The sequence below is a fragment of the Salmo salar genome, chromosome 08 (assembly GCF_965601325.2).
Source record: "Salmo salar chromosome 08, fSalSal1, whole genome shotgun sequence".
Classification (NCBI taxonomy): domain Eukaryota; kingdom Metazoa; phylum Chordata; class Actinopteri; order Salmoniformes; family Salmonidae; genus Salmo; species Salmo salar.
In genome coordinates this window covers 43,607,501-43,620,754 of record NC_138298.1, presented here as the reverse complement: position 1 = coordinate 43,620,754, position 13,254 = coordinate 43,607,501, and the positions used below count along the sequence as shown (strand labels likewise).

Sequence of the window (13,254 nt, the reverse complement as noted above, 5' to 3'; positions counted from 1 at the left end):
CCTCTAGTGAATGGTCTACAGATCTATAGTTCTTTACCTCTAGTGAATGGTCTATAGTTCTATACCTCTAGTGAATGGTCTATAGTTCTATACCTCTAGTGAATGGTCTATTGTTCTATACCTCTAGTGAATGGTCTATAGTTCTATAACTCTAGTGAATGGTCTATAGATCTTTACCTCTAGTGAATGGTCTATAGTTCTATACCTCTAGTGAATGGTCTATAGTTCTATAGTTCTTTACCTATAGTGAATGGTCTATAGTTCTATAGTTCTATACCTCTAGTGAATGGTCTATAGTTCTATACCTCTAATGAATGGTCTATAGTTCTTTACCTCTAGTGAATGGTCTATAGTTCTATAGTTCTTTACCTCTAGTGAAGGGTCTATAGATCTATACCTCCAGTAAATGGTCTATAGTTCTATACCTCTAGTGAATGGTCTATAGATCTATACCTCTAGTGAATGGTCTATAGTTCTTTACCTCTAGTGAATGGTCTATAGATCTATAGATATTTACCTCTAGTGAATGGTCTATAGTTCTATACCTCTAGTGAATGGTCTATAGTTCTATACCTCTAGTGAATGGTCTATAGATCTTTACCTCTAGTGAATGGTCTATAGTTCTTTACCTCTAGTGAATGGTCTATAGATCTATAGATATTTACCTCTAGTGAATGGTCTATAGTTCTATACCTCTAGTGAATGGTCTATAGTTCTTTACCTCTAGTGAATGGTCTATAGTTCTATAGTTCTTTACCTCTCGTGAATGTTCTATAGTTCTATAGATCTTTACCTCTGGTGAATGGTCAATAGATCTTTACCTCTAGTGAATGGTCTATAGTCCTATACCTCTAGTGAATGGTCTATAGATCTATACCTCTAGTGAATGGTCTATAGTTCTATAGATCTTTACCTCGAGTGAATGGTCTATAGATCTTTACCTCTAGTGAATGGTCTATAGTTCTATAGTTCTTTACCTCTAGTGAATGGTCTATAGATCTTTACCTCTAGTGAAGGGTCTATAGTTCTATAGTTCTTTACCTCTAGTGAATGGTCTATAGTTCTATACTTCTAGTGAATGGTCTATAGTTCTATACCTCTAGTGAATGGTCTATAGATCTTTACCTCTAGTGAATGGTCTATAGTTCTATAGTTCTTTAACTCTAGTGAATGGTCTATAGTTCTTTACCTCTAGTGAATGGTCTATAGATCTTTACCTCTAGTGTATTGTCTATAGTTCTATAGTTCTTTACCTCTAGTGAACGGTCTATAGTTCTATACCTCTAGTGAATGGTCTATAGCTCTTTACCTCTAGTGAATGGTCTATAGTTCTAGTGTTCTATACCTCTAGTGAAATGTCTATAGATCTTTACCTCTAGTGAATGGTCTATAGTTCTATACCTCTAGTGAATGGTCTATAGTTCTATACCTCTAGTGAATGGTCTATAGTTCTTTACCTCTAGTGAATGGTCTACAGATCTATAGTTCTTTACCTCTAGTGAATGGTCTATAGTTCTATACCTCTAGTGAATGGTCTATAGTTCTATACCTCTAGTGAATGGTCTATTGTTCTATACCTCTAGTGAATGGTCTATAGTTCTATAACTCTAGTGAATGGTCTATAGATCTTTACCTCTAGTGAATGGTCTATAGTTCTATACCTCTAGTGAATGGTCTATAGTTCTATAGTTCTTTACCTATAGTGAATGGTCTATAGTTCTATAGTTCTATACCTCTAGTGAATGGTCTATAGTTCTATAGTTCTATACCTCTAGTGAATGGTCTATGGTTCTTTACCTCTAGTGAATGGTCTATAGTTCTTTACCTCTAGTGAATGGTCTATAGTTCTTTATCTCTAGTGAATGGTCTATAGATCTTTAGCTCTCGCGAATGGTCTATAGTTCTATACATCTAGTGAATGGTCTATAGTTCTATAGTTCTATACCTCTAGTGAATGGTCTATAGTTCTATAGTTCTAGTGAATGGTCTATAGTTCTATACCTCTAGTGAATGGTCTATAGTTCTATACCTCTAGTGAATGGTCTATAGTTCTATACCTCTAGTGAATGGTCTATAGTTCTATACCTCTAGTGAATGGTCTATAGTTCTATAGTTCTATACCTCTAGTGAATGGTCTATAGTTCTATACCTCTAGTGAATGGTCTATAGATCTATACATCTAGTGAATGTTCTATAGTTCTATAGTTCTTTACCTCTAGTGAATGGTCTATAGTTCTTTACCTCTAGTGAATGGTCTATAGATCTTTACTTCTAGTGAATGGTCTATAGTTCTATACCTCCAGTGAAATGTCTATAGATCTTTACCTCTAGTGAATGGTCTATAGTTCTATACCTCTAGTGAATGGTCTATAGTTCTATACCTCTAGTGAATGGTCTATAGATCTTTACCTCTAGTGAATGGTCTATAGTTCTTTACCTCTAGTGAATGGTCTATAGATCTATAGATATTTACCTCTAGTGAATGGTCTATAGTTCTATACCTCTAGTGAATGGTCTATAGTTCTTTACCTCTAGTGAATGGTCTATAGTTCTATAGTTCTTTACCTCTCGTGAATGTTCTATAGTTCTATAGATCTTTACCTCTGGTGAATGGTCAATAGATCTTTACCTCTAGTGAATGGTCTATAGTCCTATACCTCTAGTGAATGGTCTATAGATCTATACCTCTAGTGAATGGTCTATAGTTCTATAGATCTTTACCTCGAGTGAATGGTCTATAGATCTTTACCTCTAGTGAATGGTCTATAGTTCTATAGTTCTTTACCTCTAGTGAATGGTCTATAGATCTTTACCTCTAGTGAAGGGTCTATAGTTCTATAGTTCTTTACCTCTAGTGAATGGTCTATAGTTCTATACTTCTAGTGAATGGTCTATAGTTCTATACCTCTAGTGAATGGTCTATAGATCTTTACCTCTAGTGAATGGTCTATAGTTCTATAGTTCTTTAACTCTAGTGAATGGTCTATAGTTCTTTACCTCTAGTGAATGGTCTATAGATCTTTACCTCTAGTGTATTGTCTATAGTTCTATAGTTCTTTACCTCTAGTGAACGGTCTATAGTTCTATACCTCTAGTGAATGGTCTATAGCTCTTTACCTCTAGTGAATGGTCTATAGTTCTAGTGTTCTATACCTCTAGTGAAATGTCTATAGATCTTTACCTCTAGTGAATGGTCTATAGTTCTATACCTCTAGTGAATGGTCTATAGTTCTATACCTCTAGTGAATGGTCTATAGTTCTTTACCTCTAGTGAATGGTCTACAGATCTATAGTTCTTTACCTCTAGTGAATGGTCTATAGTTCTATACCTCTAGTGAATGGTCTATAGTTCTATACCTCTAGTGAATGGTCTATTGTTCTATACCTCTAGTGAATGGTCTATAGTTCTATAACTCTAGTGAATGGTCTATAGATCTTTACCTCTAGTGAATGGTCTATAGTTCTATACCTCTAGTGAATGGTCTATAGTTCTATAGTTCTTTACCTATAGTGAATGGTCTATAGTTCTATAGTTCTATACCTCTAGTGAATGGTCTATAGTTCTATAGTTCTATACCTCTAGTGAATGGTCTATGGTTCTTTACCTCTAGTGAATGGTCTATAGTTCTTTACCTCTAGTGAATGGTCTATAGTTCTTTATCTCTAGTGAATGGTCTATAGATCTTTAGCTCTCGCGAATGGTCTATAGTTCTATACATCTAGTGAATGGTCTATAGTTCTATAGTTCTATACCTCTAGTGAATGGTCTATAGTTCTATAGTTCTAGTGAATGGTCTATAGTTCTATACCTCTAGTGAATGGTCTATAGTTCTATACCTCTAGTGAATGGTCTATAGTTCTATACCTCTAGTGAATGGTCTATAGTTCTATACCTCTAGTGAATGGTCTATAGTTCTATAGTTCTATACCTCTAGTGAATGGTCTATAGTTCTATACCTCTAGTGAATGGTCTATAGATCTATACATCTAGTGAATGTTCTATAGTTCTATAGTTCTTTACCTCTAGTGAATGGTCTATAGTTCTTTACCTCTAGTGAATGGTCTATAGATCTTTACTTCTAGTGAATGGTCTATAGTTCTATACCTCCAGTGAAATGTCTATAGATCTTTACCTCTAGTGAATGGTCTATAGTTCTATACCTCTAGTGAATGGTCTATAGTTCTATACCTCTAGTGAATGGTCTATAGTTCTTTACCTCTAGTGAATGGTCTACAGATCTATAGTTCTTTACCTCTTGTGAATGGTCTATAGTTCTATACCTCTAGTGAATGTTTTATATATCTATAGTTCTAGTGAATGGTCTATAGATCTTTACCTCTAGTGAATGGTCTATAGTTCTTTACCTCTAGTGAATGGTCTATAGTTCTATACCTCGAGTGAATGGTCTATAGTTCTATACCTCTAGTGAATGGTCTATAGATCTTTACCTCTAGTGAATGGTCTATAGTTCTATACCTCTAGGGAATGGTCTATCGTTCTACACCTCTAGTAAATGGTCTATAGTTCTATACCTCTAGCGAATGGTCTATAGTTCTATACCTCTAGTGAATGGTCTATAGTTCTATACCTCTAGTGAATGGTCTATAGTTCTTTACCTCTAGTGAATGGTCTATAGATCTATAGTTCTTTACCTCTAGTGAATGGTCTATAGTTCTATACCTCTAGTGAATGGTCTATTGTTCTATACCTCTAGTGAATGTTCTATAGATCTATAGTTCTAGTGAATGGTCTATAGATCTTTACCTCTAGTGAATGGTCTATAGTATTTTACCTCTAGTGAATGGTCTATAGTTCTTTACCTCTAGTGAATGGTCTATAGTTCTTTATCTCTAGTGAATGGTCTATAGTTCTTTACCTCTAGTGAATGGTCTATAGATCTATACCTCTAGTGAATGGTCTATTGTTCTATACCTCTAGTGAATGTTCTATAGATCTATAGTTCTAGTGAATGGTCTATAGATCTTTACCTCTAGTGAATGGTCTATAGTATTTTACCTCTAGTGAATGGTCTATAGTTCTTTACCTCTAGTGAATGGTCTATAGTTCTTTATCTCTAGTGAATGGTCTATAGTTCTTTACCTCTAGTGAATGGTCTATAGATCTATACCTCTAGTGAATGGTCTATAGTTCTATAGTTCTTTACCTCTACTGAATGGTCTATAGTTCTATAGTTCTATACCTCTAGTGAATGGTCTATAGTTCTTTACCTCTAGTGAATGGTTCATAGTTCTTTATCTCTAGAGAATGGTCTATAGATCTTTACCTCTCGCGAATGGTCTATAGTTCTATACATCTAGTGAATGGTCTATAGTTCTATAGTTCTATACCTCTAGTGAATGGTCTATAGTTCTATAGTTCTAGTGAATGGTCTATAGTTCTATACCTCTAGTGAATGGTCTATAGTTCTTTACCTCTAGTGAATGGTCTATAGATCTATAGTTCTTTACCTCTAGTGAATGGTCTATAGTTCTATACCTCTAGTGAATGTTCTATAGATCTATAGTTCTAGTGAATGGTCTATAGATCTTTACCTCTAGTGAATGGTCTATAGTATTTTACCTGTAGTGAATGGTCTATAGTTCTTTACCTCTAGTGAATGGTCTATAGTTCCTTATCTCTAGTGAATGGTCTATAGTTCTCTATCTCTAGTGAATGGTCTGTAGTTCTATACCTCTAGTGAATGGTCTATAGTTCTATACCTCTAGTGAATGGTCTATAGATCTTTACCTCTAGTGAATGGTCTATAGTTCTATACCTCTAGTGAATGGTCTATAGTTCTATAGTTCTTTACCTCTAGTGAATGGTCTATAGTTCTATAGTTCTATACCTCTAGTGAATGGTCTATAGTTCTTTACCTCTAGTGAATGGTCTATAGTTCTTTATCTCTAGTGAATGGTCTATAGATCTTTACCTCTCGCGAATGGTCTATAGTTCTATACATCTAGTGAATGGTCTATAGTTCTATAGTTCTATACCTCTAGTGAATGGTCTATAGTTCTATAGTTCTAGTGAATGGTCTATAGTTCTATACCTCTAGTGAATGGTCTATAGTTCTATACCTCTAGTGAATGGTCTATTGTTCTATACCTCTAGTGAATGGTCTATAGTTCTATAGTTCTATACCTCTAGTGAATGGTCTATAGTTCTATACCTCTAGTGAATGGTCTATAGATCTATACATCTAGTGATTGGTCTATAGTTCTATAGTTCTTTACCTCTAGTGAATGGTCTATAGTTCTTTACCTCTAGTGAATGGTCTATAGATCTTTACCTCTAGTAAATGGTCTATAGTTCTAGTGTTCTATACCTCTAGTGAAATGTCTATAGATCTAGTGTTCTATACCTCTAGTGAAATGTCTATAGTTCTAGTGTTCTATACCTCTAGTGAAATGTCTATAGATCTTTACCTATAGATCTTTACCTTTACCATATTATTTATATTTTAACTTTGAACTTTCTTCAAATTATAATTCTACCATTCCAGTGTTTTACTTGCTATATTGTATTTACTTCACCACCATGGCCTATATATTGCCTTTACCTCCCTTATCTCACATCATTTGCTCACATTGTATATAGACTTATTTTTCTACTGTATTATTGACTGTATGTTTATTTTACTCCATGTGTAACTCTGTGTTGTATGTTGTCGAACTGCTTTGCTTTATCTTGGCCAGGTCGCAATTGTAAATGAGAACTTGTTCTCAACTTGCCTACCTGGTTAAATAAAGGACTTGTTCTCCACTACCCTACCTGGTTAAATAAAATAAATAAATAAAAAACATCAATCAACCAACCAATACATCAACCAGTCAATAAATCAACCAGTCAATACATCAACCAGTCAATACATCAACCAGTCAATACATCAACCAGTCAATACATCAACCAGTCAATACATCAACCAGTCAATACATCAACCAGTCAATACATTTGGGTACCAGGACATTAGGACCTGATAGTCGTTAGTGAGTTGGGTACCAGGCCATTAGGACCTGATGGTCGTTAGTGAGTTGGGTACCAGGACATTAGGACCTGATAGTCGTTAGTGAGTTGGGTACCAGGATATTAGGACCTGATGGTCGTTAGTGAGTTGGGTACCAGGACATTAGGACCTGATGGTCGTTAGTGAGTTGGGTACCAGGACATTAGGACCTGATAGTCGTTAGTGAGTTGGGTACCAGGATATTAGGACCTGATGGTCGTTAGTGAGTTGGGTACCAGGACATTAGGACCTGATGGTCGTTAGTGAGTTGGGTACCAGGACATTAGGACCTGATAGTCGTTAGTGAGTTGGGTACCAGGACATTAGGACCTGATGGTCGTTAGTGAGTTGGGTACCAGGACATTAGGACCTGATAGTCGTTAGTGAGTTGGGTACCAGGACATTAGGACCTGATAGTCGTTAGTGAGTTGGGTACCAGGACATTAGCACCTGATAGTCGTTAGTGAGTTGGGTACCAGGACATTAGGACCTGATAGTCGTTAGTGAGTTGGGTACCAGGACATTAGGACCTGATAGTTGTTAGTGAGTTGGGTACCAGGACATTAGGACCTGATAGTCGTTAGTGAGTTGGGTACCAGGACATTAGGACCTGATAGTTGTTAGTGAGTTGGCTGTGGGTATCCTGCCTGGTTGGCCCTGTCCGGAGGTAACTTTAGACGGGATCCACTTTCTGCTGTTCTACCTGCGACTATTGAACCCTGACCTGTTCATGGGACCTTGATGGCCACATGTAGCCTACTCTTAAATCTCTATCTGGCACAGCCAGAAGAGGACTGGCCCACCCCTCAGAGCCTGGTTCCTCTCTAGGTTTCTAATCTCCACCCCTCAGAGCCTGGTTCCTCTCTAGGTTTCTAATCTCCACCCAGCACAGCCAGAAGAGGACTGGCCCACCCCTCAGAGCCTGGTTCCTCTCTAGGTTTCTAATCTCCACCCAGCACAGCCGGAAGAGAACTGGCCCACCCCTCAGAGCCTGGGTCCTCTCTAGGTTTCTTCCTAGGTTCTTGCCTTTCTAGGGAGTTTTTACTAGCCACTGTGCTTCTACATCTGCATTGCTGTGTGGGGTTTTAGGCTGGGTTTCTGTACAGCACTTTGTGACGTCAGCTGATGTAAGAAGGGCTTTATAAATAAATGTGATTGATCCCTCACTTTGTATTTGTTGTTTGTTTTCATCTGGGTTTGAACAAACATCATAACACTGAGGGTGGGGTTTTTGGTTAACGGTGGTCTAAGAGTCACTTTTTGATTTTGGTTAGTCGTTTTGCGGGTCTTGTAGGTGGATACATTTTATTGAAAGGCGTGATTGACGCTCATGAATGGCAGTGGAAAAACGAGGCCAGCATGTTAGAAAAAAATTCCAAGTCTCATTTTCCGTCATCGTACAAAACCCCCCGCTGCCCAGGAGTTGATCATCTTTAGTTCTCAGAAAGAGAGGTGAAGTTATTGGTGCGTACTTTCTCATCCGAGTAGTCTACACGCGGTCCTAGCTGAAACAACGTCTCTGATATTCTCAGGTAAGAAGCAGCTTCGGTGAATTTGATTGTCATGATTGCTTGTTCAAATTGTATTTATATTTTTCTTCCTATTTCAAGACATTAGTAGTCCTAGACCTAACTATGCAATTGAAATCTCCATCTGTTATTAATGGGATACTATAGGTATAAACCCATAGATGTAGGCTAACTGTTGCCATCTGTTATTAATGGAACACTATAGGTATAAACCCATAGATGTAGGTTAACTGTTGCCATCTGTTATTAATGGGACACTATAGGTATAAACCCATAGATGTAGGCTAACTGTTGCCATCTGTTATTAATGGGACACTATAGGTATAAACCCATAGATGTAGGTTAACTGTTGCCATCTGTTATTAATGGGATGCTATAGGTATAAACCCATATGTGTAGGTGATTGCTTGACAGCATATTTTTATAGTGGTGCAGAATTGTTGTTGTAGCTTCACCAGGGCCAATCAGATTCACAATTTAGAGAGAGAGAGAAAGATGGAGAGAAATAGAGATGGCGAGAGAGAGAGAGAGAGAGAGAGAGAGAGAGAGAGAGAGAGAGAGAGTGATGAAAGGGAGGTGTGGTCGGCTCAGGAGGGGAGAAAGAAACAGGTTGGACTCACTTCCACTTCACATTGTTAAGATAATTACCACACTGAATCAATGACTTAAAGATCATTACCACACTGAATCAATGACTTAAAGATAATTACCACACTGAATCAATGACTTTAAGATAATTACTGGTTCGAATCATGGCTGGATCACAACTGGCCCGTGAGTGGGAGTCCCACTCGTCCGAGTTTGGCCGGTGTCGGCCTTCATTGTAAATAATAATTTATTCTTAACTGACTTGCCTAGTTAAATAAAGGTTACATTAAAATAAACTGTATATAGGGAATAGGGTGCCTAAGCAGTGCACTATACTGTATATAGGGAATAGGGTGCCTAAGCAGTGCACTATACTGTATATAGGGAATAGGGTGCCTAAGCAGTGCACTATACTGTATATAGGGAATAGGGTGCCTAAGCAGTGCACTATACTGTATATAGGGAATAGGGTGCCTAAGCAGTGCACTATACTGTATATATGGAATAGGTTGCCTAAGTAGTGTACTATACTTTTAGAAGGTTAAATAAATAATAATAATAATAATAATAATAATGATAATAATAATAATGATAATAATAATAATGATAATAATAATAATAATGATGATAATAATAATAATAATAATAATAATGATGATGATGATAATAATAATGATAATAATAATAATAATAATGATAATGATAATAATAATAATGATAATGATAATAATAATAATAATAATGATGATAATAATAATGATAACGATAATAATAATGATAATAATAGTGATGATAATAATAATAATAATAATAATAATGATGATAATAATAATGATAATAATAATAATGATAATAATAATAATGATAATAATAATAATAATGATGATAATAATAATAATAATAATAATAATGATGATGATGATAATAATAATGATAATAATAATAATAATAATGATAATGATAATAATAATAATGATAATGATAATAATAATAATAATAATGATGATAATAATAATGATAACGATAATAATAATGATAATAATAGTGATGATAATAATAATAATAATAATAATAATGATGATAATAATAGCGATAATAATAATAATGATAACAGTAATATTAATAATAATAATGATAATGATAATAATGATGATAATAATAATAATAATAATGATGATAGAAATAATAATAATACTGATAATAATAATGAAGATAATGATAACGATGATAATAATGATAATAATATTAATATTAATAATAGCAATAATAATAATGTTAACAATAATAATATTAATAATAATAATATTGTAATAACAATCATAATAATAGCAGCGATAACATTAATAATGACAATAATAATAATAGCGATAATAATAATAATGATAACAGTAATAATAATAATAATAATGATAATGATAATAATGATGATAATAATAATAATGATAATAGATAATAATAATAATAATAATAATAATACAGTAATCTACAGTGAAAGCAGAGCAGAGGGCTGAAGACATTGGAAGCAGGCTGAAAAGACACCTACTGGTAAACACATAAGGGATACCGTTAATACAACTGGAAGTATTATGGGATTGCTTTTTTGAATATCAATGAACATCATGTGATTTTGGAATATTGACTAATCTCTAATTAATGTTGGTCAATGACATCATCCTTCAACAGCTGTTAATGGAAGATCCAATGGGGTTCATTTATGATTGATGTTGTGTGGTTCACCTCTACAGAGACATAAAAGGACATGGATATGAAGCCTCTGATGATTCTCCTCCTGCTAGCAGGTAATACACTGTGTGTGTGTGTGTGTGTGTGTGTGTCTGTGTGTGTGTGTGTGTGTGTGTGTGTGTGTGTGTGTGTGTGTGTGTGTGTGTGTGTGTGTGTGTGTGTGTGTGTGTGTGTGTGTGTGTGTGTGTGTGTGTGTGTGTTCCTTAGTGGTTAACCTTTCATTAGGTTAAACACGTTCTATATGTCTTGAGGGGATGCACAGCCTCATTCTACCACTACAGCCAGAAAAAAGGGTTATGTCCATATCAGCCTATAGACGTTAATTTCATACCCCTGTAGTTGCAGCAAACTTGTTGTGTATTAAAGGTTTAAAAAAATACTTCTCAAGTAAATTTCCTATTTAAAATGTCAGACTTAATGTTGTCACCACCACCACTCCTCCTGCAGCAGCTGTCATCACCACCACTCCTGCAGCAGCTGTCATCACCACCACTCCTGCAGCAGCTGCTACCACCACCACTCCTGCAGCAGCTGTCACCACCACCACTCCTGCAGCAGCTGTCACCACCACCACTCCTGCAGCAGCTGTCACCACCACCACTCCTGCAGCAGCTGTCACAACCACCACCACCACTCCTGCAGCAGCTGTCACAACCACCACTCCTGCAGCAGCTGTCACCACCACCACTCCTGCAGCAGCTGCTACCACCACCACTCCTGCTGTCGCATCAACTGACCCTCCATCTTCTAGTGAAGGAATCCTGAAGGTTCAGTTCAGTCTCAACCAGACGTTCAACTCAGATCTTTCCAACCCGTCCTCTTCAGAGTTCACGACTCTGTCTGCCAACGTGGTCACTAATGTAAGTATCAGGGTAATTCCATGCCAGCGTAGGTGGAAAACATTTCTGGTAGCTCAGATTGTTCTGGCAATTCTCACACAGAAACCTCCTTGGGAGGAAGGCTGTTTGACACATGTTTTACTTTTTACGACAATCCATTTTTGGGACAATCATAGGGCAGCGGTCTAAGGCACTGCATCTCAGTGCTAGAGGCGTCACTACAGACCCTAGTTCGATTCCAGGCTGTATCACAACCGGCCCTGATTGGGAGTCCCATAGGGCGTTGCACAATTGGCCCAGCGTCGTCCTGGTTAGGGTTTGGTTGGGGGGGTAGGCCATCAATGTAAACAAGAATTTGTTCTTAACTGACTTACCTAGTTAAATAAAGGTTTAATAAATAAATGTAATTGTCCATTTTAGACCTGTACATGCCTCCTGTAAACCCCTATCATCAGTGAGCAGTACATTCCTCCTGTAAAACCCCTATCATCAGTGAGCCTGTACATTCCTCCTGTAAAACCCTATCATCAGTGAGCCTGTACATGCCTCCTGTAAACCCCTATCATCAGTGAGCCGTACATGCCAAGTCAAAAAGAATACTATTGAGAGGTCTATTTGTTATGAAAGACAATTTAACCAAAGCTTCTATTAATGCCGTCAAGGGCCCTGTTTTCATTGAACCTTTCATAATCCTATGTTAATCTTTCAATGCAGGTGAACAAGGTTTTTGCTAAGACCCGAGGATTCCGTCGTTCCATTGTCAACTCATTCAGGTAAGTGTATGAATTCTCATTACTGATTGACTAGGTTTCTGTTCTACCTTATGTTATTTGTACTACTACATTGATATTGATTACTGCATTGTTGGGTTTAAAGCTTGCTAGAAAAGGCATTTCAATGCACTTGTGCACATGACATTAAAACTTTGACGATTCTGGTGATGATGATGATGATTTCTGAGGGTTTGTCCATTTTCTCTCCTTCTCCTGAGTAGGAGTGGATCTGTAGTTACCGACATGACCCTCGTGTTCGACAAGCAGTCTTCGGTTCCCAGCTCAAGCAGCGCACAGACAATTCTCACCAACAGTTCCACCTCCCTGAACATTCTACCAGGCAGTATCAGTGTTGGTAAGTATTCATCTCCAGGGGCGGACTGGCCATCTGGCATTTTGGGCAAATGCCCAGATGGGCTGGTCCATTTTCAGCCCAGTGGGTCTGTCTAACGTGTTTTTCTGGGGGTGAAAATTATAATTATCTGGCTAATAATTGGGGGGAAAATGAGTCAATATGTTAAAAATACCAGGGCCAATTTCTGGTCCCAGTCCACCCCTGTTTCACTGTCACCATACACATCTATAAGAGCAAAGTCAACATTTGAACAGAAACATGAAAAGACAATCCACTTTTGTAATTTACTGAACAATTTCTCTGTTTTTCCTACTTTTCAGGGTCATCAAACATATCAGGAAGTGCTCCCCGACCCACTGCCATCTCTCTGGCTGCCTTGCCTCTCAGTTTGGCTCTGTTAATGGTACAGCTGCTGGCTAG

General features: G+C 36.9%; 1 protein-coding gene across 1 annotated transcript in view; it reads left to right on the top strand.

The window, feature by feature from the left end:
- The first annotated feature begins 11,121 nt into the window (after positions 1 to 11,121).
- Positions 11,122 to 13,254, top strand: part of LOC145881497 (uncharacterized) — a 2,137-nt gene continuing 4 nt past the window's right edge. The window contains exons 1-5 of the mRNA XM_082978305.1: positions 11,122 to 11,147; positions 11,280 to 11,727; positions 12,421 to 12,479; positions 12,701 to 12,834; positions 13,155 to 13,254. The exon at positions 13,155 to 13,254 is cut by the window's right edge and continues 4 nt beyond it. Of these exons, the coding sequence (XP_082834431.1) occupies positions 11,122 to 11,147; positions 11,280 to 11,727; positions 12,421 to 12,479; positions 12,701 to 12,834; positions 13,155 to 13,254 (767 nt within the window). The remainder of the gene's footprint in view (positions 11,148 to 11,279; positions 11,728 to 12,420; positions 12,480 to 12,700; positions 12,835 to 13,154) is intronic.